Source organism: Neoarius graeffei, chromosome 7 (assembly GCF_027579695.1).
Source record: "Neoarius graeffei isolate fNeoGra1 chromosome 7, fNeoGra1.pri, whole genome shotgun sequence".
Lineage (NCBI taxonomy): Eukaryota > Metazoa > Chordata > Actinopteri > Siluriformes > Ariidae > Neoarius > Neoarius graeffei.
Window position 1 is genome coordinate 37,570,976 of NC_083575.1, and position 25,814 is coordinate 37,596,789.

A 25,814-nucleotide genomic window follows, 5' to 3' on the forward strand; every position below is an offset into this window, starting at 1 on the left:
CCAATCATATCTTTCGCATATAACACGTGACATCATTAAACACAATTTCTAGCGCGAGAAATACGTGTTGGTAGCACCTAATGCAGGTATATACTGTAATTCCATAGACTGAAGCTTTATCCATAGACACAGTGGGCTGGAAAGCCACTCTGCTCAAGTTGTGTGGCTGAATTCCAAATCGCTTTAACTCCCCTATATAAGTGCACTATTTAAGGTTGGGAATAATGGCTCATGCAGCCTAGATAGTGCGCTACATATTCCATGTTGTGTCATTTGTAATTCAGCCTGTAGCATCTTCAAGTGTTGGATTTAACAGTAACTATATCCAATAGCCAATCACAAAGCTATTAAGTTGTCATGTGTCGCTTCAATCGCGACTGCACTCGTCAACAGTCGGGAGTCGGCTCTGAAATGGGTCGGTTCGGTACCGCGTGGATCGCCGTAGTGTGCGGCTAGCTTAAGTCCATGCTTAATCTGGCTTCTGCAGTAAACAAAGGTCGCACGTTTGACGTCAGGGCAGATTTTTTGTCATTTTTTTGGCGCAGATTGTGACGTTCTAAAACGCAAAACTCCGGTTATCTCTGTCCACACGAAAAGGCATACACGGAGTTTTCAAAAATCTTCACTTTGCCCGGAGTTTTTTTAAATATTCGTTTTTGATGTGTTTTCATGTGGATGACAGGCCAAAACGTAGAAAAATATCTTCGATTTAGCAGATACCCGGCTACGTGTGGACGGGGTCTTAGTTGAGTGGTTCTTGACATATGGATTACTACAGTTGTGGAATAGGGCTATTTACTGCATTTTTATTATTTACTATTTGAGCTCAAATACATTAAGGCGGCAAGAAATTGCACTAATTAACTTTTGACGAGGTATACCTGTTAATTGAAAAGCATTCCAGGTGACTACCTCATGAAGCTGGTTAAGATAACGCCAATAATGTGCAAAGCATCATCAAGGTAAATGCTGGCTACTTTGAAGAACCTAAAATATAAACCATATTTTAACACTCTTGTTTACCACATCATTCCATATGAGTTCCAAATATTATTTCACAGTTTTGATGTCTTCAGTATTGTTCTACAGTGTAGAAAATAGTTAATCAAAACACAGAAAACCATCAATGAGTCGGGGTGTCCAAACTTTTGACTGGTGCTGTATAAAAAAAATCACATAAAAGTCAAACAGGACACTTCTACTCAAACAATTGCTTCTTTTTTTTATGAACAAAATATTTATTTTCTCAAGAAAAGCTACAATAACTTCACAATCAAATTACAGAATTATGGCCATGTAAATAGTGCACGAGTATCGAAGCACTTGAAAAGGACATTTTGTTCTTCAGTGAGAGATTGCATAATTGCATGTCTCAGTTAACAAAAACTGAAAACCCATCCAATATATATATATATTATATATATATTTTTTTTTTAAAAAACACAAACTGCTGGTATAGCTCATTTATTTCATCATTGCAAGCACCTGTGTATACAAGCCAACTGGAAGCTTGGTTTCTTGTTCCACACATCCATGTTCAAAGCAACAGCTTCCCAAACCTGCACAGCATGTATTACAACTACACCATATTCCTGAACTTAGTCATGCACAGAGGAGTGATGGTCTTGGCTGTTGCTTCTTATTCGCCCTGTTTCTAAAACATGTACTTACAAACCCACTTGAGGGCCATAATATAAATTAAAGATTATCAGGAGGTGAAAAAAATATTGAGGAACCAAAGCAGTTATGCAACTGTTTTTAGGAACACAGTCATAATGGTCCATTTCCTTGCTCCACAGGGAAGGTTATTCAAGTTATTCAACTTTTCTGGGCTGAGCAGCAAAATACAGGGCCACTAAGCAGTACAAGGTTCCACCAATCGTCAGGCCCATTGTAGTCCTGTACAGCAGCCGGTCCATGACTCCACGCTTCAGGTGAATTGGCACTCCATCAGCTTTCTGTGAAGGGGATGGACAAGTAGAAAGAATTTTAAATGACAAAGCAAGTGGTTAAATTTAGCTGTGGAACACTTAAAGTCTGTAGTTTGTATAAGAACTCCGGTTTAAAAATGACTGAAGCTGGTTTGAAACGAATGAGTAATCTACGAAATGATCTCTTCACGATAATGCTCCCCGAGGACACAAACTCATTTCACACTGTCGCTTGTTTATAAGGCTTTTGCATATTTATTCATTTATATGATCAGAACATGCAGCATGCAGAACTGGGCAGCTGTATTCCCTTATGTAGGGATACTATTTGAATCAATTAGCTTGCAAGTAGTTAAGTTTTTTTCCAACTTACTAGCATAGAACACAGTTCATTTTCTTAATGTACAAATAATATTAATTCTGTGTCATCAAATTTGCAGTTAGCTTTGGGTTGTATGGGTTCCAGACAGTGAAAACTAACGAGCCACGCATTGAGACAACTTCCGAATCAACTCCACAAACTGAAGAGTATTCTGCTTATGCAAACTTTTTTTTTTTGGGGGGGGGGGGGGGGGGGGGGGGGGGATATCATCCGATCATTTTAGTTAGTTTAGCCTGTGGATATTTATTTTCAATTTGACTGGTTGGAATTAGGCAAAATCAACTTGAAATGCAGGATGAGACTCTCCCAATGATTGGGACAATGTATACTGGTCACATAAAAATATATAAAATTATAAAATCTTATTTAAAAAAAAAAAAAAAACAGGTGATCTAAACTTTTCAATACACGACTGACTGATAAATATCAGTAATATTCCAGTGTAGTTAGTGAATGACCTGTTATTTAATTAAGTCTCATTATTAAATTTTGTAGCATTAGTTTTTCAATACTGGAAGTGCTTTAATTCTCTTTTGTATTTAGGATTTTTTTTTAAATAACTACTCAATCAGAAGAAAGCCAACAGATTATTCAGTTATCAAAATCATTAACTGTAGCCCGAACAAAAACAAACAAACAGTCATGCCTTAGCCTTCTTTTTAGGTTTCCCAACCAGAACTGGCAGCACTTAAGCAGCGTTAGCATGCTAGCTTTCCATTATACAGGGTGTCTAAAGTCAAGAACCAGTGGGGGTACGTTGAGCAAAATCCGCAGAAACATGAGAAAGTGGCTAAGAAAAGGTATATGGCGTAAAAGTGAACATGAACAGCATGTGCTGTAAATAGTAACTACAAAATTACACACAGTTTTACTGCTTTCTGACTTTTTGTGCACCCTGTATACACCATCAGAAGCTTAAGCATGTTTAAATGGTCACAAAACAGCATGTCACAATTTGATTTTGGAAACCTTTGAGCAATCCTGGCTCTGAGGAATTTGCTTACAGACAGTAGTGTGTGTGTGTGTGTGTGTGTGTGAGAGAGAGACAGGTGATTTTATGCAAAGTGGTTTACTTGTGATGCAGTATATAACTAGCCGCGTCAGGAAATCATACATTCACTGGCCACTTTATTAGGAACACCCATCCACCTGCTATTTTATGCAGTTCTCTAAAAATCAGCCAATCCCTTGACAGCAGCACAAAATCACGTACAACCCCGATTCTAAAAAAGTTGGGACAAAGTACAAATTGTAAATAAAAACAGAATGCAATGATGTGGAAGTTTCAAAATTACATATTTTATTCAGAATAGAACATAGATGACATATCAAAATGTTTAAACTGAGAAAATGTATCATTTAAAGAGAAAAATTAGGTGATTTTAAATTTCATGACAACAACACATCTCAAAAAAGTTGGGACAAGGCCATGTTTACCACTGTGAGACATCCCCTTTTCTCTTTACAACAGTCTGTAAACGTCTGGGGACTGAGGAGACAAGTTGCTCAAGTTTAGAGATAGGAATGTTAACCCATTCTTGTCTAATGTAGGATTCTAGTTGCTCAACTGTCTTAGGTCTTTTTTGTCGTATCTTCTGTTTTATGATGCGCCAAATGTTTTCTATGGGTGAAAGATCTGGACTGCAGGCTGGCCGGTTCAGTACCCGGACCCTTCTTCTACGCAGCCATGATGCTGTAATTGATGCAGTATGTGGTTTGGCATTGTCATGTTGGAAAATGCAAGGTCTTCCCTGAAAGAGACGTCGTCTGGATGGGAGCATATGTTGCTCTAGAACCTGGATATACCTTTCAGCATTGATGATGTCTTTCCAGATGTGTAAGCTGCCCATGCCACACGCACTAATGCAACCCCATACCATCAGAGATGCAGGCTTCTGAACCGAGCGCTGATAATAACTTGGGTCGTCCTTCTCCTCTTTAGTCCGAATGACACGGCGTCCCTGATTTCCATAAAGAACTTCAAATTTTGATTCGTCTGACCACAGAACAGTGTTCCACTTTGCCACAGTCCATTTTAAATGAGCCTTGGCCCAGAGAAGACGTCTGCGCTTCTGGATCATGTTTAGATACGGCTTCTTCTTTGAACTATAGAGTTTTAGCTGGCAACGGCGGATGGCACGGTGAATTGTGTTCACAGATAATGTTCTCTGGAAATATTCCTGAGCCCATTTTGTGATTTCCAATACAGAAGCATGCCTGTATGTGATGCAGTGCCGTCTAAGGGCCCGAAGATCACGGGCACCCAGTATGGTTTTCCGGCCTTGACCCTTACGCACAGAGATTCTTCCAGATTCTCTGAATCTTTTGATGATATTATGCACTGTAGATGATGATATGCTCAAACTCTTTGCAATTTTACACTGTCAAACTCCTTTCTAATATTACTCCACTATTTGTCGGTGCAGAATTAGGGGGATTGGTGATCCTCTTCCCATCTTTACTTCTGAGAGTCGCTGCCACTCCAAGATGCTCTTTTTATACCCAGTCATGTTAATGACCTATTGCCAATTGACCTAATGAGTTGCAATTTGGTCCTCCAGCTGTTCCTTTTTTGTACCTTTAACTTTTCCAGCCTCTTATTGCCCCGTCCCAACTTTTTTTGAGATCTGTTGCTGTCATGAAATTTCAAAATGTCTCACTTTCAACATTTGATATGCTGTCTATGTTCTATTGTGAATACAATATCAGTTTTTGAGATTTGTAAATAACTGCATTCCGTTTTTATTTACAATTTGTACTTTGTCCCAACTTTTTTGGAATCGGGGTTGTACAAGTCAAGAGCTTCAGTTCATGTTCACTTCAAACATCATCTCATTATCTCTAGCCGCTTTATCCTGTTCTACAGGGTCGCAGGCAAGCTGGAGCCTATCCCAGCTGACTACGGGCGAAAGGCGGGGTACACCCTGGACAAGTCGCCAGGTCATCACAGGGCTGACACAGACACAGACAACCATTCACACCTACGGTCAATTTAGAGTCACCAGTTAACCTAACCTGCATGTCTTTGGACTGTGGGGGAAACCGGAGCACCCGGAGGAAACCCACGCGGACACGGGGAGAACATGCAAACTCCACACAGAAAGGCCCTCGCCGGCCCCGGGGCTCGAACCCAGGACCTTCTTGCTGTGAGGCGACAGCACTAACCACTACACCACCGTGCCGCCCACTTCAAACATCAGAATGGGAAAAACTGTGACTTTCACTGTGGCATGGGTGTTGGTTTGAGCCAGATAGACTGGTTTGAGTATTTCAGAAACTGCTGATCTCCTGGGGTTCTCACACACAACAAGTCTCTCGAGTTTACAAAGAATGGTGTGGAAAAACAACCACCACTGAGTGAGCAACAGTTCTGTGGGTAGAAACACCTTGTTGATGAGAGGTCAGAGGAAAATGGCCAGGGTGAGTTTCCCCAAAAGCATCGTATCACAAAGATCATTAAATGGTATCGTGAGCATCACAATGAACGCTCACTCTCCTAGTTTAGATGCTCTTAGCATTAAGAAGCTTTTGGGAAACCCACCCCCAGATTGGTTTGAGCTGTCAGGAAATATATAGCAACTCAAATCACTCTTTCCAACCGTGGTGAGCAGAAAAGCATCTCAGCATGCAACAGCAGAAGACCACATTGGGTTCCACTTCTGCCAGCCAAGAACAAGTTCCGACAAGAAGACAGTCATCTATATCCCCTACCCTATATACCAAGTTTCAAGATATTGTGTGTCACATTTTTCAAGTTCTGCTGCAGGAAACCAACCCTACCTTTTTCACACTGACCTCAGCAGCCCATGGCATTAGCCCACCAGACCTTTGGTCCAGGTGAGCTAAAAATTAAAATCCCTCACATTTCTTAGTCTCAAAAGGCACATATACACATTACATAATCAACACATATACCAACTTTCAAGACCATACCACTCAGTTTTCAAGTTCTGCTCCGGAAACAAAACCTACCCCTAAAACTAACCCGAGAGACTAATTCTGAAATTGTTTCCATGGAAACATGAAAAATTAAGAGTTCTTAGTAATGAAAAGGCACATATACATCAACTTGTTAACATGTATACTAATAGGCATCCTTCAGTCTCAAGAGACTATGGAGTTGGGCTCTGGCGTTGATTCTGGTACAGTGCCGGGTGTGGCTGGACAGGCCGATGTGGGAGTAACAGTCTCACGCACAGAGCACATGAAGTCTGACACTGATCTGTCAAACTGGGCTCGAGCTTTCCTTCTCCATCTTTTTGTCTGATTCCTGGGCAAATGCCTTTTCAAATGTGGAGAGGCCTTTCTGGACAGTCTGTTTCCAGACTGAGCATTCTGAGGCGGCCACTTCCCAGATGTTGAGGTCAATGCCCAAGACCTTGATGTCCCTCTTGCAGGTGTCCTTGTAACACAGTTGTGGTCTGCCTATGGGGCGTTTTCCCCTGCACTAACTCACCCTACAGGAGATCCTTAGGGATCCGACTATCGTCCATATACGTGACATGGCCGAGCCAGCGCATGAGTCTCTGCTTCAGCAGTGCAAACATGCTGGGGATTCCGGCTCCCTCTAGTACAGCATTGTTTGTGACTTTGTCCTGCTAGGTGATCTTCAAGATGCGTCATAAGCAGCGCATGTGGAAGGTGTTGAGTTTTCGCTCCTGCCATGCGCACAGAGTCCAGGACTCACGACCATAAAGGAGGGTGCTCACAACACATGCACTGTAGATATAGATCTTGGCGTGCTTGGTCGTCATCTTGTTCCATGCTCTCTTCGTCAATTTGGACAGTGGTAGCTGCCTTGCTAATCTGCTTGTTGAGCTCACTGTTAAGCAAGAGGGAGTCTGAGATTGTGGAACCGAGGTAAGTTCATGGACAACTTCCAGCTCGTGATCAGAGATACTGATGATGGGTGGCAGTTCAGCATCCTGAGCCATGACCTGAGTTTTCTTCAGGCTAATGGTGAGTAGAGTTGCAAAATTCCGGGAATTTTCAAAGGTGGAAACTTTCCATGGGAATTTTCGGGAAAAGACTGGGAATTTTGAAAGTGGACATCAATTAAGTAAGTAGAAAAAAGTATTGTAGCATAATTTTGGTTAAAAGAGGCAGATTTATGGGAATAAAGTTGTGCATAGCACACTGTTACTCACTCACATGGACAAAGCATGTTATTTTCTCAGGAGCCATTGAAGCCACACCCCTTACATGCATTTTGCATCCCTCTATCACATGCATAATAACTTCTAGAATTCTGAAGAGCTAGAACTGTTTTAAATACAAACTGCCGAGATCACACATTACAGACAAAGGACTACATGCCATCAAGTAAGTTTTGAGGATGTTTGAGGATGATTTTTTATCTATTATGGTATTTAAGTAAAAATGAAAAGGTATAGTAGAATAAATCTAGTGCTAATTTACTTGTAAATTAGAATTGTGCCATTTCATTGAAGTAGTTAGCTTGTGATGCTAGTTACAGCAAATTGTGCTAGCTTAATGGGAAACCAGATAAGCTAAATGAAAGCTTCCTATGAACATTTCATGTAAGAAAACTAAATTTAATGCTAGCTTACTGGTAAAAATAAATGTAAGATAATTAGAACATTTCATTGAATAAATTCTCATGCTAGCTAGCTACAGCAAAATGTGTTAGTGCTAGTTTAATGGGACATCAGATGTGCTAAAATGTTAACTGTGTAAATGTTGTCTCATCTTATTTCACAGAAAAATGCCACGCGTGCTATCCATTGTGTGGAGGCATTTCACACCTGTGACGGTAGACAGGAAATCTTTGTTCATGTGCAAATATTGTGCCAAGAAATATGTTAAGAATGCTACGAAAATGCAGAATCATATTTTGCAATGCTCCAAATGTCCAAAGGCAACAACAAATGCAGCAGGTGAAAATTCATCTATTGCATCAGATTCTTCTGATACCATTTCATCGGTTCCTGGACCCTCAGGCCTCAGAAGGTACTTTGACTCCATGGATGAGCAAAGGTGAGAAATGCTGATGAATGTTTAGCTCGAGCGATCTATGCAACATCCTCACCTCTGATGTTGTCTGCCAATGTCTACTGGAAGAGATTTTTTAATGTAATCCAACCAGACATGCACTCCCCCAACCAGACATGCACTATCCACTCATTTACTGGATGAAGAGTACAACAGAGTGCAAACAAAGGTTAAACAAACCATCGACAATGCAGACTGCATTTCCATCATCTCTGATAATATATCATCTCATCTCTAGCCGCTTTATCCTTCTACAGGGTCGCAGGCAAGCTGGAGCCTATCCTAGCTGACTATGGGCGAAAGGCGGGGTACACCCTGGACAAGTCGCCAGGTCATCACAGGGCTGACACATAGACACAGACAACCATTCACACTCACATTCACACCTACGGTCAATTTAGAGTCACCAGTCAACCTAACCTGCATGTCTTTGGACTGTGGGGGAAACCGGAGCACCCGGAGGAAACCCACGCGGACACGGGGAGAACATGCAAACTCCACACAGAAAGGCCCTCGCCAGCCCCGGGGCTCGAACCCAGGACCTTCTTGCTGTGAGGCGACAGCGCTAACCACTACACCACCGTGCCGCATATATTATATATATATATATATATATATATATATATATATATATATATATATATAAAAATAAATCCCCTAAATTACCGTAATTCCAGTGCTTTTTTTTTTTTTGAAAATTCCCAAAATTCCCGTAACAAAGTTTCCATGGAAACTTTCCGGAAATTTTCCGCCCCTTTGCAACCCTAATGGTGAGCCCAAAGTCTCAACAAGCTTTGCTGAAGTGGTTCATGAGCTGCTGAAGGTCATCAGCTGAGTGGACAGTGACTGCTGCATCATCTGCAAAGAGGAAGTCACGTAGGCATTTCAGCTGGACTTTGGTCAGTGCTCTTAGCCTGGAGAGACTGAAGAGCTTTCCATCTGATCTGGAGGTAGATGCCTTCTGTTGCAGAACCAAAAAGCATGCTTCAGCAGTACAGCAAAGATGAGCCCGAAAAGGGTGGGCGACAGTGCTGGAACCATGTGTATTGGCGTTTGCCTTTCCATTGGAGTATTTCAGTGGCGTGGAGAGAGGGGACTGCTGCATGGGTAACAGCTTGTACTCCATATCAACCTATCCAGGCTTTGCACACCAGAGAGGACACTCCAGCTTCGCTATGCAGCATCAACAAAACACAGGGGCAAACAGTCTACCAGTTATAAGTCTCGCAGTTCAATCTACATCAACTTGTTAACATGTATACCAAGTTTCAAATCCGTATCATGAATAGTTTTGGATATATGCGTCGGAAACGAACATTGCTTTTAGAAACAAAGTCAAAATCCATTTATGTAAAAAAATTTGAATACTTTTTTTTTCAAAAATCCAAAATAGAAAAAGGCACCAGCTCACATGTTGCTTGAAAAAGTTTCATGAAGATATCTTCAGTAGTTTTAAAGATATGGCCTGGAAACGAAAACCTGACCGGAGGGACAGAACCCGTTTGGGCAGGGGATAATTAAACTGGCCAGTGAGTGTAGGTATATGTTATGTAGATGTTATTCAGAGTCTTGTGCCACTGTGGGGGGAAGAAATTTAAAAAAAAAAAAAAAAAAAATTAGTGGAATACCTGAAAGATCTTTTGTAGTTCAGGAACCTTGTTAGAGCCCATATACTGGACTGTAGGTCCTGCTTCAGATACCACCTTGGTGGGTAAAGCGAAGATCATGGGGGTGGGTTGTGAGGGCACAGTGGGTTTCAGCCCCTGAAGGAAAAATAAAATATTGAAATCTTAAAATATAGTCTACAGTGGTGCTTGAAAGTTTCTGAACCCTTTATAATTTTCTATATATTTACGCTAGCCTGGCAAGCCAGACTAAATGCGAATATTTAGTCTGGCCTCAATCCGTAGACATTTCCGAAGCGGGTAGGAGGAACAAACCGCTGTCTTTCAAACTGTCTCTGTGCGTATAGGCCAACGCTCTGACCAATCAGCGCAACAGTGACTGTGACGTAGTCGGAAAGCAATGGGGGAGGCCTTGAAATTAAATAATTTTTCAAAATGCGTATTAATTAATAAACAGGTTCTAGATATTAAGAAGTTTGGAGATAATGAACACAAGTTTGGAGTCTGTACCACATACTCATTTTTTTCCAAGTGTTTTTCAAGAGTTTGCTTAAACTGTTTTTGAGAGTTTATTTAGTGGTGTTTGGTGAAATAATTTCCCTTAAATTTAAAATAACGGGAAAATAAACAATCAAAAAGTAATGTTTCAAAGCTGTTTATTAATTCTTCGTACTGCACAAACTAGCCCATCCTTTTGGCTACGAGCGGAGCCAGCTGGTAGATCAGACTTTTGCCATAGCCGGTCGGCAAAACAGCGAAAATGTCCTTCTTGAAAAGGAATGAGCGGAGAGCCTCTTCCTGCTCATGTTTCAATGAAAACTCCAAGTCTAATTCTTCTAAAACTGATTCCAAAGCGGAGTCAAACGCGCGCTGTTCACTAGCTGTAGCCATCTTTCCTGTTGTGCTTTCTCCAGCGTCGCGCAGCTTTGTCGTCACTCCTGCAAAAGCCTGCCCAAAGAATCCAAACAAAAACCTTGCGTTGTGACTGGCGGGCATGATTTGATGCCCGGGGTGTTTTTGTTTATATGGTGCAAGGCTAGACCCATTCGCTAGGCAAAAAATATTTTTGGCCGCTAGGCAGTTGGGTCTAGTTTACTAGGCTATATTTATGCAGAAATATGACCTAAATCATCAGATTTTCACACAAGTTCTAAAAGTAAATAAAGAGAACCCAGTTAAACAAATGAGACAAAAATATTATACTTGGTCATTTATTTATTGAAGAAAATGATCCAATATTACATATCTGTGAGTGGCAAAAGTATGTGAACCTTTGCTTTCAGTATCTGGTGTGACCCCCTTGTGCAGCAATAACTGCAACTAAACGTTTCCGGTAACTGTTGATCAGTCCTGCACACCAGCTTGGAGGAATTTTAGCCCATTCCTCCGTACAGAACAGCTTCAACTCTGGGATGTTGGTGGGTTTCCTCACATGAACTGCTCGCTTCAGGTCCTTCCACAACATTTTGACTGGATCAAGGTCAGGACTTTGACTTGGCCATTTCAAAACATTAACTTTATTCTTCTTTAACCATTCTTTGGTAGAATGACTTGTGTGCTTAGGGTCGTTGTCTTGCTGCATGACCCACCTTCTCTTGAGATTCAGTTCATGGACAGATGTCCTGACATTTTCCTTTAGAATTCACTGGTATAATTCAGAATTCATTGTTCCATCAATGATGGCAAGCCGTCCTGGCCCAGATGCAGCAAAATAGGTACAAACCATGATACCACCACCACGTTTCACAGATGGGATAAGCTTCTTATGCTGGAATGCAGCGTTTCCCTTTCTCCAAACATAACGCTTCTCATTTAAACCAAAAAGTTCTACTTTGGTCTCATCCATACACAAAACATCTTTCCAATAGCCTTCTGGCTTGTCCATGTGATCTTTAGCAACTGCAAATGAGCAGCAATGTTCTTTTTGGAGAGCAGTGGCTTTCTCCTTGCAACCCTGCCACACACACCATTGTTGTTCAGTGTTCTCCTGATGGCGGACTCATGAACATTAGCCAATGTGAGAGAGGCCTTCAGTTGCTTAGAAGTTACCCTGGGGTCAGGGCTCTAAATTAACTTTTTTTCTTTGTGTCCCCCAATGGTCCCGAATTATGTGTTGTATTGTCCCAAATGGAAGCAATAGTGTCCCCATTTTTTTTCCTCTCTGAAATAACCAGTGGTTAATATTATCATATGAAGTTACTATTATATTTGTAACTATGCGATTTTGAACCCTTTATATCATTTTTACAATAAGTCACAAGACACAAGCGACACATGTCCTATACATCATCTACTTCAAAATTACAGTTATTGCATTTTCAGTTTATTAAACTTTGGTGATCTCACTGTATGAATAGATACCCGTTTATTTAAAGGGGCCAACTAGCTCATTCAGAAAATGTTTCAACTCCCTACATCTGCAGTACACTTTAGTTGAAAATAAGACCCCTTTTATGTTCATTTCATCTACTTATACCTTGAATATCTGTTGGCACTTATAAGGCCAACTTATAATTTTCACCATTACCGTTATCCATTTTTATGAACTTTCCGTTATCCATTACTGTTATCCATTTTATGAACTTTCGCTGCCGAAACGTGGGTGCAAATGTTAGCAACATCAACATAGTGCCAGGTCCGAGCCTAGTTGTGCTGCTGACTGACTAAACTTTCTGAACTAGAAAGACACCAAGAAAACTCACTTATTCTGTTGAACGGTATCTTCCGTCAATATCATCCACATCATTCCTGTTGTATTTTATAACGTGTCGAATAGTGTTCATTAAGTTCATTCAGTTGCTAGTGTTGCCTGCAGACCAGGCGATGACACTTTGGATCCTGAAGGTCCCGGAGACGTTATGTCTGGGCTTTCAGTTTCTTCCCCGCGGTCGGTCCGCTTCAACCACTTAAGCATTTTTGTTCTGGCAAGAGTCGGCGCAGCGTGTGCGGTAGCAATTCCATTCCAAGTCCATATAATGCGGACACCGGCCGAAGATTCTAGAACAGAATGCGCTGCTCTGTAGCCTACTGATGCAGGTACATCGAAAGTGTAGCTACTATGTATTTTTCGCTGTTAACGTTTTAAAATTAAAATTGACAAATTAGGTGAATGTCTCCGTATGTGTTACGGCTTTGTAAATAATATTAATGTAGAACTTTTTTTCTAGATCTATTTTTTTTCCATTGTCCCGGGATTGTCCCAGATATGATAATTTTGTGTCCCGATGACATTTTTTATGGTCCCCAGGACGTCGGGACACCGTTAGTTTCGAGCGCTGCCTGGGGTCCTTTGTGACCTCGCCAACTTTTACACACCTTGCTCTTTGAGTGATCTTTGTTGGTCGACCACTCCTGGGGAGGGTAACAATGGTCTTGAATTTCCTCCATTTGTACACAATCTGACTGTGGATTGGTGGAGTCCAAACTCTTTAGAGATGGTTTTGTAACCTTTTCCAGCCTGATGAGCATCAACAACGCTTTTTCTGAGGTCCTCAGAAATCTCCTTTGTTCGTACCATGATACACTTCCACAAACGTTGTGAAGATCAGACTTTGATAGATCCTTGTTCTTTAAATAAAACAGGGTGCCCACTCACACCTGATTGTCATCCCATTGATTGAAAACACCTGACTCTAATTTCACCTTCAAATTAACTGCTAATCCTAGAGGTTCACATACTTTTGCCCCTCACAGATATGTAATATTGGATCATTTTCCTCAATAAATAAATGACCAAGGGTAATATTTACGTCTCATTTGTTTAACTGGGTTCTCTTTATCTACTTTTAGGACTTGTGTGAAAATCTGATGTTTTAGGTAATATTTATGCAGAAATATAGAACATCCTAAAGGGTTCACAGACTTTCAAGCACCACCTTATTTATGCCTATAAATAAAGAAAGGTCAATTGTTAAAACTATTAAGCCCACTTTATCTTCTCAGGATGAAAACAAGGTCACTATGGCAGCCCCCAGAGTGATCCACATCAACATGACCCAATAGCAAAGCTCGATACAGCTTAAAAACATGAAGCAAGGTTTTTCTGTTCGTCTCCAAGTTTAATTTTACTTACACATTTATCATTTGTACGAACATTTATAATAAGACAGTATTCTTAAGTCTTCTTTAATGTAATAAAATCAAATACAGTGTATTGTGCGCCTAACAATCAGATCAATTTCAAAAGCAGATGCACTAAAAGGTTTCCAACACATTTGTCTACAGTACACAGCATATTAACTTTATAAACATCGCCATTTCCTCAACTAGACAAACTGAAAGCAACATATAAGCTGTTAAATGCCCCATGTGTTACACTTAACTGAAAATATTACAAGCAGCTGTAAGGTTAGCTTGCACCGTTAGCCGCCGGCTACTAAAACCACTTCCTCCGACACAAACCGCAGTGAAGGTCACTTCTACCGACTTTACAGAATAACCGTCCCCGTGTTTACCTGAGGATAGCAGGCACTCGCCGGTGTAGAACCCGTCAGTTTTCCCGTCACTCCGCTGATTTTGTAGTACATTTTGAGATAAACGCTTATACCAAAGAAAGCTGAACCCACACCGCACTCCTTCTACTTCAGCCTACAGCAGAAGAGCGAGGACCCAGCTGAGCGGAAGTGACATCACACGGCAGGCTTTTTTTAATGCCTGAGTAAAAAGACGTTTTGCTGTTGTTGTTTTTCTTTTTCTTCATAACACTTTGTTGATTCTTGTAATAAGTCATTTTAAAATTATTTACTTTCAAAATCTTTGTATTATTACCAATTTAGCCTATCCTGAGCGAGGTCAAAATGGCATCTTTTTTGTTTTACAATTATGCTTGCCAGCTAAATATAATATTTGTATTATAATGAACTTTAGGCTCCCTGCCAAAATATCTATCTATCTATCTATCTATCTATCTATCTATCTATCTATCTATCTATCATTTCTGCACAGTGTTGTTCATACTTGCCAACTTTTCAAAATTCTCATGGAGGAGAAAAGTGCATGAAAGACATTTTCAATTGGATGAGGGTCTGATGCGCGGTTGAAACGATAAAAACAGTGGATCCCAATTAATTGCAAACCATTTGAAATTTATACAATTAAAGAGTTTTTGAATTGTTGATATTGTTCTATCAGTTACTGTAGGTTATGGGATTCATGTATCAGGCATGAGAGAGCTCAGCTCAGAGTGAAACATCTGAAATAATACTCGTCTTGAATTTTAATATGATAACAATGAAAGGGAAGTCTTAAATCAGATTTTTAGCTGAAAAATCTCATGCCTGAATATTGTCTGCATACAGAGACCCACAGAAAATAACACAAGTGATGCTTTAGAAGAATGCTTGTTATTTCTTAAAATAGTCACCGTGAATGAAAGTATTATTGGATTGCATCAAATGTGTTTTCCTTCTGTAAGCTCATGTAAAAATACAGAGAACTATAATATCAAATATAAATTAAATTTTAATAAGATTTAACCAAAATAGTAACAACGCAAGTAAATAAATACTGCACTGTCTTAGTGCTACTAAAGTCAGTCCCCCCAGGATTTCGCGGGCCTTTTTTGTGATTGTTGCGGGCTAAAATGTCTGATGTTGCGGGGGGGTTCCCAAAAAATTGTGATGAAAGTTGCGGTGTTTTTTAGGTTTTTGTTGCGATTACATTGCGGGAGGAAGTGAAAGTTGCGAGAAATTGTTGCGATTTTCTCTTTTTGTGATTAAAATTGAGTGATGTGTTAAATATTAAGTTATTACTGAAAAACTATTGATTAAAAAAACAGACACTGAGAAATGGTCCTATAAACAACTTTACCAATATAAAAGATTACCAGGACTACAAAAATGCAGAAAAATAGGCTTTACTTATCCAAATGCACCTGTTGGTTCAAAAGTGCAGAGAACCTCACAGCACAACATGAAGTTACCTTAAAATATAATATAAATGCCTCAGCTTTCATGTAAGAAAAAAAACCTATTAATACTAGTACTGTGTGCAGGCAGTCTCTCCTGAAGACTAAATTAAACTATAATTATAAACTAATAAAATAAATGGCTCAGGCTTCATAGAAGAAAAAAAACAATTTGAACAGAATCTCACAGTATGATGCTGAAGCTGCCTAAACAATGGAAAATAAAATACCATGTTGGCATCCATTAATTTCTTGTATTAAGTAAAAAAAAATAATGTAAAGTGCACACAGTCCTTCACTATAAACATAACACACTTTCAGTAACAGAATTTAAGCCTATATAAACACTGACTGGCACATGGAAGTAAGGTGGAAGGTAGTTTGTTGACGTCACCTCAAGACGACGCCAACGATTGGTCAAATTTGCGGGAAAGTTGCGTTGATTGGATATAATTGCAACACTGCCCTGAATTCGCGGGGATTGGTTGAATTTGCGTTGAAGTTGCAAATCACTAGTGATGGGAATTTCGGCTCTTTTTCGGGAGCCGGCTCTTTTGGCTCTTCTTATAAGGAGCCGGCTCTTTCGGCTCCCAAACGGCTCCTGAGATTTTATTTTTGATTTAATTGCTGCAATTAACTAGTTAATTAATTACATTATTATTTATATTTTATCAATAGGATGTTTTCCATTTTATTTTTTAGTTTTTGTAGCCATTGTAAAGCTTTGTAAAGTATAGCAGTGTAACAATGTTCTAGCTATAGAAATAAAACTTACTTACCAATTAATAAATTATTTTCTCACAAACATAATGCAAAACTGTGTTATATAAGATGCGAGGTCATCTTCAGGGCACACGTGTAACTTGAGATAAGAGGAGACAGTGAGGCTCCTGAAATGGGAGGGGGCTGGGCTGAGTGGCACCTTGAGTGCATGTAAAAAGAGAAAAAAGTGCCGCACTCTGCTCCACCAGTAATGAGAAGCCGCTGGAACAGCAAATATGCTCCTGTTATAATGACTGCTGTCTCATTGTATACTGCAGATTAATCTGGCCATGCCAAGGCGGTTGCCGACCGAACCTGTCAATTTATGAGCGACAATTTATATCATGAGCTTTAGGAATTCACAGCAACAAAACAATGATCATGGTTGTCAAATAGACAATCATCCTTCAGCTGAGCTGAACTCTCTCTCTCTCTGTCTCTCTGTCTCTCTCTCTCTGAGGTACCTAAGGACAAAAAACTAATTCAGCTCCCCAACTCGGCTCCCACCGAAGAGCTGGCTCCCGTCGTTCACTTCAAAGAGCCGGCTCTTTGAACCGGATCGTTCGCGACCGACACATCACTACAAATCACCAACATCGCGAAATCCTGGAGGGTCTGTAAAATGCATCTCTCTCACTAAACACTTTCCAACAGAATTTTTAGAAAGCACTAGAAATCCTATCCAAATCCTGTCGGAATGCATCAGAGGAATTTGCTTATTTGCAAACTTTGACTGAAAGTTTTCAAACAAAATTTAAAAATGGCACTATAAATACTACTATACTATCAAAATATACTCCGCAAAGAAATTCACTCGAATGCAAAATTTTAGTCCTACCGAAATCCACTCACTAGTAATCTTTCACTTAAAACTCTATCAAAATCAGTCACTTTCCAGATAATTCACTTGTAAACGTTCACTTAAAACTTTCAAACATAAATTCAAAATAGCACTAAGACACTATGACACTATTCAAATACACTCACCAAACACATTCTCTGTCATACAAAATTTCATGAAACACTTTAGAAGCTGTACAGTTTGTTTCTGAAATGGTATGGAAGACTAGTTTAATTTCACACTCAAATGTCCATTATATTCTGATTTAAGGTATCTTTACCTTAAAATGTGTAACTGGCTGGTCGAACATTTGCTTATCCATGGACATTCATTCTCCCGTGCAACCTGGTATTTGCATTCATATTTTTGCCGTTTAGTATTGGGTTTAGTGGCCATGATGAATGACTGCTTGTAAAAAATGTCGACAGCCTGGGTGAATCCTACATTATGGAAGTGACTGTCGTTCTGTTCATTGATTGGTTGAAAATCAGTTGACGTCAGCGGTGTTTCTCATACGATTCTGATTGGACGTAATCGGGAGTATTTTTAACTTGGCGGTAGGGATTTCCCAAAACCGGGAAGTTATCCAGTTTTTAACAAATATGATTGGGAGGCAGGAGACGGAGGCTAAAATCGGGAGCCTCCCGCCGAAATCGGGAGGGTTGGCAAGTATGGTTGTTCATTCATTCAGCTAAGGCAAACTCCAATTCTGCTTGGGTCACATCAGCATTTTTGTGAGACCACAAAAGGCCATAATTTAAGATTGTTGATTTATTTAACTTAAGAAATGTTATTATTATCATCATTATTTTGATTAACACCAATATTAGAAATAGTACATTTCTAGGAAAAAAGAAAAGCTAGCAGGACGGCACGGTGGTGTAGTGGATAGCACTGTCGCCTCGCAGCAAGAAGGTTCTGGGTTCAAGTCCAGCGGCTGACTAGTTTGCATGTTCTCCCTGTGTCTGCATGGGTTTCCTCTGGGTGCTCCAGTTTCCCCCACAGTCCAAAGACATGCAGGTTAGGTTAATTGGTGGCTCTAAATTGACTGTAGGTGTGAATGGTTGTTTGTCTATGTGTCAGCCCTGCAATGACCTGGTGACTTGTCCAGGGTGTACCCCGCCTCTTGCCCATAGTCAGCTGGGATAGGCTCCAGTTTGCCTGCGACCCTGTAGAACAGGATAAGCGGCTACAGATAAGGGATGGATGGAAGAAGAGCTAACAGAAACTAGATCAGCGGCTACAATTATCGACACCTTTTCAGATTCACCAATAAAAAACAATTTTACAAAGGTGAGTTTCAGTTAGGCGGCACGGTGGTGTAGTGGTTAGTGCTGTCGCCTCACAGCAAGGAGGTCCGGGTTCGAGCCCCGTGGCCGGCGAGGGCCTTTCTGTGCGGAGTTTGCATGTTCTCCCCGTGTCCGCGTGGGTTTCCTCCGGGTGCTCCGGTTTCCCCCACAGTCCAAAGACATGCAGGTTAGGTTAACTGGTGACTCTAAATTGACCGTAGGTGTGAATGTGAGTGTGAATGGTTGTCTGTGTCTATGTGTCAGCCCTGTGATGACCTGGCGACTTGTCCAGGGTGTACCCCGCCTTTCGCCCGTAGTCAGCTGGGATAGGCTCCAGCTTGCCTGCGACCCTGTAGAACAGGATAAAGCGGCTAGAGACAATGAGAGAGAGAGAGAGAGAGAGTTTCAGTTACAACAGTTATTATTGGTTAATTCATCAACCGGAAGACCCTCCTCACCCTTTGAGCTTGTCATCTGATGATGCAGCTCGTTACCTGAGATGGAATTTTGTTTTAGCATGATCAGCAATTAGAGGAAAACCCGGACGTTATCATCGCAGGTAAGCATGGTGGAAAGATCATGGACATGTTTTTACTTCTCAAATTCACCGATATTTCATGATCTCTTTGTCAAAACCTACTTTGTTTCTTACTCTTTTATTTGACGGTCGATATTTTGCATCTAAACGTGCGTTTGAGAAGTCACATGAGGTGTCGATAATAGTGATCACTTTCACCGGTGTCCACCATTATCGACACCCTGTGGAATTAAGTGACATTTACAACTGTTATGGATCGATCTCTGTGTAACATTGTTGAAGTATTTTAAAAAAAAATGTTGTTTAAATAAAAGTGCTGTGATTTATAATCTCTCATCTCATCTCATTATCTGTAGCTGCTTTATCCTGTTCTACAGGGTTGCAGGCAAGCTGGAGCCTATCCCAGCTGACTACGGGCGAAAGGCAGGGTACACCCTGGACAAGTCGCCAGGTCATCACAGGGCTGACACATAGACACAGACAACCATTCACACTCACACCTACGGTCAATTTAGAGTCACCAGTTAACCTAACCTGCATGTCTTTGGACTATGGGGGAAACCGGAGTACCCGGAGGAAACCCACGCGGACACGGGGAGAACATGCAAACTCCACATAGAAAGGCCCTTGCCGGCCACGGGGCTCGAACCCGGACCTTCTTGCTGTGAGGCGACAGTGTTAACCACTACACCACCGTGCCGCGTGATTTATAATATATATATATATATATATATATATATATATATATATATATTTTTTTTCCTGATTCATAGCAGAATGGAGCTTATAGAATATTTGGAATCTGATTACAATCAATAGAATTAGACCAGAATTAAATTCCGAGCATATGAAAAAAATACATGTCTGAAATATTCAGATTTTTTTGTTTCATTCAGAAAATATTTTTTGCAGTTTGCTGTAAAGATCTACCACATATTACAATATCAGTAGACATTTTATATTTTTAGATGTAAAAATATAAAGTTTTGGTTCGAGGAATGACATGCGACCTTTGACCTGGATTTTCATGTGGTTACAATGTCAATTGCTTGTTGACATTTACTGGTAAACTACAAAACTAGAAATTAATACAAACGACAATAAATGATTAACAAAATGTGTTGTACAAAAGTATTTAGAAAGTGGGTAGAAAGTGGAACAAAAAGATTTTCTGACACAGGTTAAACATTATCAGTTCATTTGCTGACAAACATTAGAATTACTTCCTCATTAACGCCAGCACCGACATTGATATATTTATATAAAATATATTTTGTACTAAATATATGTCTATGTAAAACAAATTTTAAATAAAAACTATGTTTTTTAACTTCATAACACATATCGGTTATTTTTTATAAATAATCATCTGGATGTCCATAATTGTAGAACGGTGTCGATAACTGTGGACAAAGGTGTCAGTAATTGTGGAACGGTGTCACATGATCTGACACGCTAAGTAATCGGGAATCAACTCTTTTTTTTTTCCAGTGGAAGTTTGAGTAATTATTCATGCGCAATTTACGTATTGAAAGTGTTTTCTACTTTTGCAATGGCCAAAAGTTCATTAAGGGGTCGATAATTGTAGCCGCCATTCTATTTAAGTTTACACTTTATCAGTGACAGTTATTATACAACAGTTACTTCCAGTCCACTGATTTGAATGAACGGTTTGGGATGTTCTCCCCGTGTCTGCGTGGGTTTCCTCCAGGTGCTCAGGTTTCCCCCACTGTCCAAATAGAGATTCGGTTAAGTTAACTGGCTACTCAAAATTGCCTGTTGGTGTGAATGGCTGTGAGGAGAAAACCTCAATAATAATCCAGTAGAAGGCAACAGGAAACCACTACTGTAATTCTTCCCTAGAGATTTTAATGGCTGGTAAAAAACCATCAGTGTGGCCATGTCACTGCAGCGATATGCCAAAAGAGAGAGAGAGATTTATCGAACATGCAGACATTTCACTATTTGTATCACTCCGCTTGTTTGTATTCAGCACATACATGCAGCAGGCCCACTGAAACCATTACTACTGTAGCAAGTCGCGTTAGCGACATCATCAGTGGACATGGCAAATTATACATTTTTCATGAATATAACTTCTGACTTAAAATATGAAATCTAGTTAGATGAAGATTTAAAAAAAGGAATAAGGGAAGCCCATTTCAGTGAATGTACCTTGAATGGGAATGTATCAATCATTGTGAGCTAGCTATCCAAAGAGCTATCAATGAATGCGGAGCAAAAATAAACAAAGTATTTGGCCATATTGTGTCTGAAATGTCAGTTACTCAATATTAATTTATTTATAAAACTTGTATGAAAGCAATATAAAACAATCATACTGATATACTGAATATCCTCGGTAGCCTTGTGTCTACAGCCAAATCACAGCCATGCAGATATCCAGTATAACTACACTCTTACTCATGCAATGTTGCTTAATTTTTCTTATTAAAGTTTCTTTTTAAATAAAGGCGTTCCTTTGTTCAATCACATTTCATTTTGCATACGCATGTCCTCACTGTATACGTGTGTTTACGTCACAGCCCACAGCTGCCATACCATGTTTCTGAATCGTTTTATAGCTGATTTACATTACATTCTGCACACAGTTCTCTGAAAGCACTTCAGGATGCTGCACTTTATATAATATGTTTATTATTAACACAATATCATGATACCAGTCCATAAATAAATCCATTAAACAGTAATGTGATCATGACACTGTGAAGCAAATGTTTTTATTACATTACATTAATGGCATTTAACATTTTCCAGAGCCACATACAACATACCCAGAGCAGCCTGGGGAGCAGTTAGGGGTTAGGGGCCTTGCTCAAGGGCACTTCAGCCATTCCTGCTGGTCCAGGGAATCAACCTGGCAACCTTTTTGTCCCAAAGATGCTTCACTAAACTTTAGGCCATGGCTTCCACACTATCCATCCATCCATTCATCCATCCATCTATACATCATCTTCTTCTTCTTTTGGCTGCTCCCAATTAGGGGTCGCCACAGTGGATCTTTCGTCTCCATTTCTCCCTGTCCTCCGCATCCTTCTCTACCAGAACTGCCACTTTCATGTCCTCTCTCACCACATCCATGTATCTCCTCTTTGGCCTTCCTCGTTTTCGTGTTCCTGGCAGCTCCATCCTCAACATTCTCCTTCCAACATGCTCTGCATCTCTTCTCAAGATGTGCCCATACCATCTCAGTCTCATCTCTCTTAGCTTAATTCCCAAGCTCTCCACATGTGCTGTCCCTCTGATGTGCTCGTTTCTTATCCTGTCCAACCTTGTCACTCCCATCACAAACCTTCACATCCTCAACTCCGCCATCTCCAACTTTGCTTCCTGTCTCTTCGTTAAGGGTACGGTCTCCAATCCATACATCACAGCTGGTCTCACGACTCTGTTAATTTCTCAGATTGGTGTATTTAATAGATATATCCATCCATCTATAGATATATCTATTAAATACTCCGATCTGAGAAACTAACAGAGTATATCTAAACTTAGACTTTTACAGCATTTTTCATCCATTTCTGTCATGAGCTGTTTAAGGTTTTGAAAGGACAACACTCTCAGAAAGCAGTTTCAGAGCATGAGCTCATCTACAGAAGATGGAAAGTACTGGATATGACAAGGGAACTTTTTAATGTTTAAACTTAGCATTTTATTGTGTTCACTTCAGGTGAATTATTAACAGCATAACTCTGAATTCATCAATATTAATCTGAATGACGCACAGCACAGAAGACATGCACAACACATTAGTTAGCTTGCTGGAGGACTGCACTCAATTAGCCAATGATTACAATGTCTGATTGATGAATGAATGTTTAATGGTTTATGGTTAGATTTAATGTTGTGGATTGTCTGCAAGACAAATTACTTCCTGTTATCAATTATACTATAAGAACGATAAACAGTCATTCCGTCACCCTCATCTATGTGTTTTTATGATAAGATGTGATAGCGTACCATTCCACTTGCTAGAGCAGAGCAATACTTCCCTCCTCCACACCATACTTTCATTTTAGCTAACTAGTTACCTTTTTCTGACTAGCATGCTGACCCCTGAGTGAGACATGTCTATGCCATCAACTATGCATCCAAATTTGGGGCACCGGTCATAATGCCCTCCACAATTATTAGCACCCCTTGTAAAGATGAGTAAAAAGGGTTCGAAGAAAACCCACCTTTTGGTGAAGTAGCTTCATCTCTCACTGAAAAAGATGAGGAAAAATCCAACCATTATCATCTCATCTCATTATCTCTAGCCGCTTTATCCTTCTACAGGGTCGCAGGCAAGCTGGAGCCTATCCCAGCTGACTACGGGCGAAAGGCGGGGTACACCCTGGACAAGTCGCCAGGTCATCACAGGGCTGACACATAGACACAGACAACCATTCACACTCACATTCACACCTACGGTCAATTTAGAGTCACCAGTTAACCTAACCTGCATGTCTTTGGACTGTGGGGGAAACCGGAGCACCCGGAGGAAACCCACGCGGACACAGGGAGAACATGCAAACTCCACACAGAAAGGCCCTCGCTGGCCCCGGGGCTCAAACCCAGGACCTTCTTGCTGTGAGGCGACAGCGCTAACCACTACACCACCATGCCGCCCAATCCAACCATTAATTGAAATAAATTTATTCAGAGAAAAAACAAATCCTTCATCAAGAAATAATTATTTTCAATAAACATGTGTCACTATTATTGGCACCCCTGCATTTAATATTTTGTACAACCTTCCTTTGCCAGTAAAATAGCACTCATCTCTACAAGGCATGCCTATAATCATGGCAGGCATGACAGTGGTGCTTGAAAGTTTGTGAACCCTTTAGAATTTTCTATATTTCTGCATAAATATGACCTAAAACATCAGATTTTCACACAAGTCCTAAAAGTAGATAAAGAGAACCCAGTTAAACAAATGAGACAAAAATTTTAGACTTGGTCATTTATTGATTGAGGAAAATGATCCAATATTACATACCTGTGAGTAGCAAAAGTATGTGAGCCTTTGCTTTCAGTATCTTGTGTGACCCCCTTGTGCAGCAATAACTGCAACTAAACGTTTCCGGTTACTGTTGATCAGTCCTGCACACTGGCTTGGAGGAATTTTAGCCCATTCGTCTGTACAGAACAGCTTCAACTCTGGGATGTTGGTAGGTTTCCTTACATGAATTGCTTGCTTCAGGTCCTTCCACAACATTTCAATTGGATTAAGGTCAGGGCTTTGACTTGGCCATTCCAAAACATGAACTTTATTCTTCTTTAACCATTCTTTGGTAGAATGACTTGTGGGCTTAGGGTTGTTGTCTTGCTGCATGACCCACCTTCTCTTGAGATTCAGTTCATGGACAGATGTCCTGACATTTTCCTTTAGAATTTGCTGGTATAATTCAGAATTCATTGTTCCATCAGTGACGGCAAGCCGTCCTGGCCCAGATGCAGCAAAACAGGCCCAAACCATGATACTACCACCACCATGTTTCACAGATGGGATAAGCTTCTTATGCTGGAATGCAGTGTTTTCCTTTCTCCAAACATAACGCTTCTCATTTAAACCAAAAAGTTCTATTTTGGTCTCATCCATCCACAAAACATTTTTCCAATAGCCTTCTGGCTTGTCCATGTGATCCTTAGCAAACTGCAGATGAGCAGTAATGTTCTTTTTGGAGAGCAGTGGCTTTCTCCTTGCAACCCTGCCATGCACATCATTGTTGTTCAGTGTTCTCCTGATGGTGGACTCATGAACATTAACATTAGCCAATCTGAGAGAGGCCTTCAGTTGCTTAGAAGTTACCCTGGGGTCCTTTGTGACCTCGCCGACTATTACACACCTTGCTCTTGGAGTGATCTTTGTTGGTCGACCACTCCTGGAGAGGGTAACAATGGTCTTGAATTTCCTCCATTTGTACACAATCTATCTGACTGTGGATTGGTGGAGTCCAAACTCTTTAGTGATGGTTTTGTAACCTTTTCCAGCTTGATGAGCATCAACAATGCTTTTTCTGAGGTCCTCAGAAATCTCCTTTGTTCGTGCCATGATACACTTCCACAAACATGTGTTGTGAAGAACAGACTTTGATAGATCCCTGTTCTTTAAATAAAACAGGGCGCCCACTCACACCTGATTGTGATCCCATTTATTAAAACGCCTGACTCTAATTTCACCTTCAAATTAAGTGCTAATTCTAGAGGTTCATATACTTTTGCCACTCACAGATATGTAATATTGGATCATTTTCCTCAATAAATAAATGACCAAGTATAATATTTTTGTCTCATTTAACGTGGTTCTCTTTATCTTCTTTTAGGACTTGTGTGAAAATCTGATGATGTGTTACGTCATATTTATGCAGAAATATAGAAAATTCTAAAGGGTTCACAAACTTTCAAGCACCATTGTATATGGGTATGATGGTCAGGTGTCCACATACTTTTGGGCATATAGTGTACTTGTACTGTGTCCCAAAGCATATTCTAATGTACTTTTGGTGTCATTATTATTTCG

The 25,814-nt window shown here is 40.3% G+C and overlaps 1 protein-coding gene across 1 annotated transcript; it reads right to left on the bottom strand.

Annotated features, from left to right (window-relative positions):
* Positions 1 to 1,214: 1,214 nt before the first annotated feature.
* On the bottom strand, positions 1,215 to 14,548 carry LOC132889265 (cytochrome c oxidase subunit 7A-related protein, mitochondrial-like). Its single transcript, XM_060925586.1, has 3 exons — positions 14,405 to 14,548; positions 9,954 to 10,088; positions 1,215 to 1,958 (listed from the first exon to the last, which is right to left on the bottom strand). The coding sequence occupies exons 1-3, from the start codon at positions 14,474 to 14,476 to the stop codon at positions 1,815 to 1,817; spliced, it is 351 nt and encodes a 116-aa protein (XP_060781569.1). The 5' UTR covers positions 14,477 to 14,548; the 3' UTR covers positions 1,215 to 1,814.
* Positions 14,549 to 25,814: the final 11,266 nt, after the last annotated feature.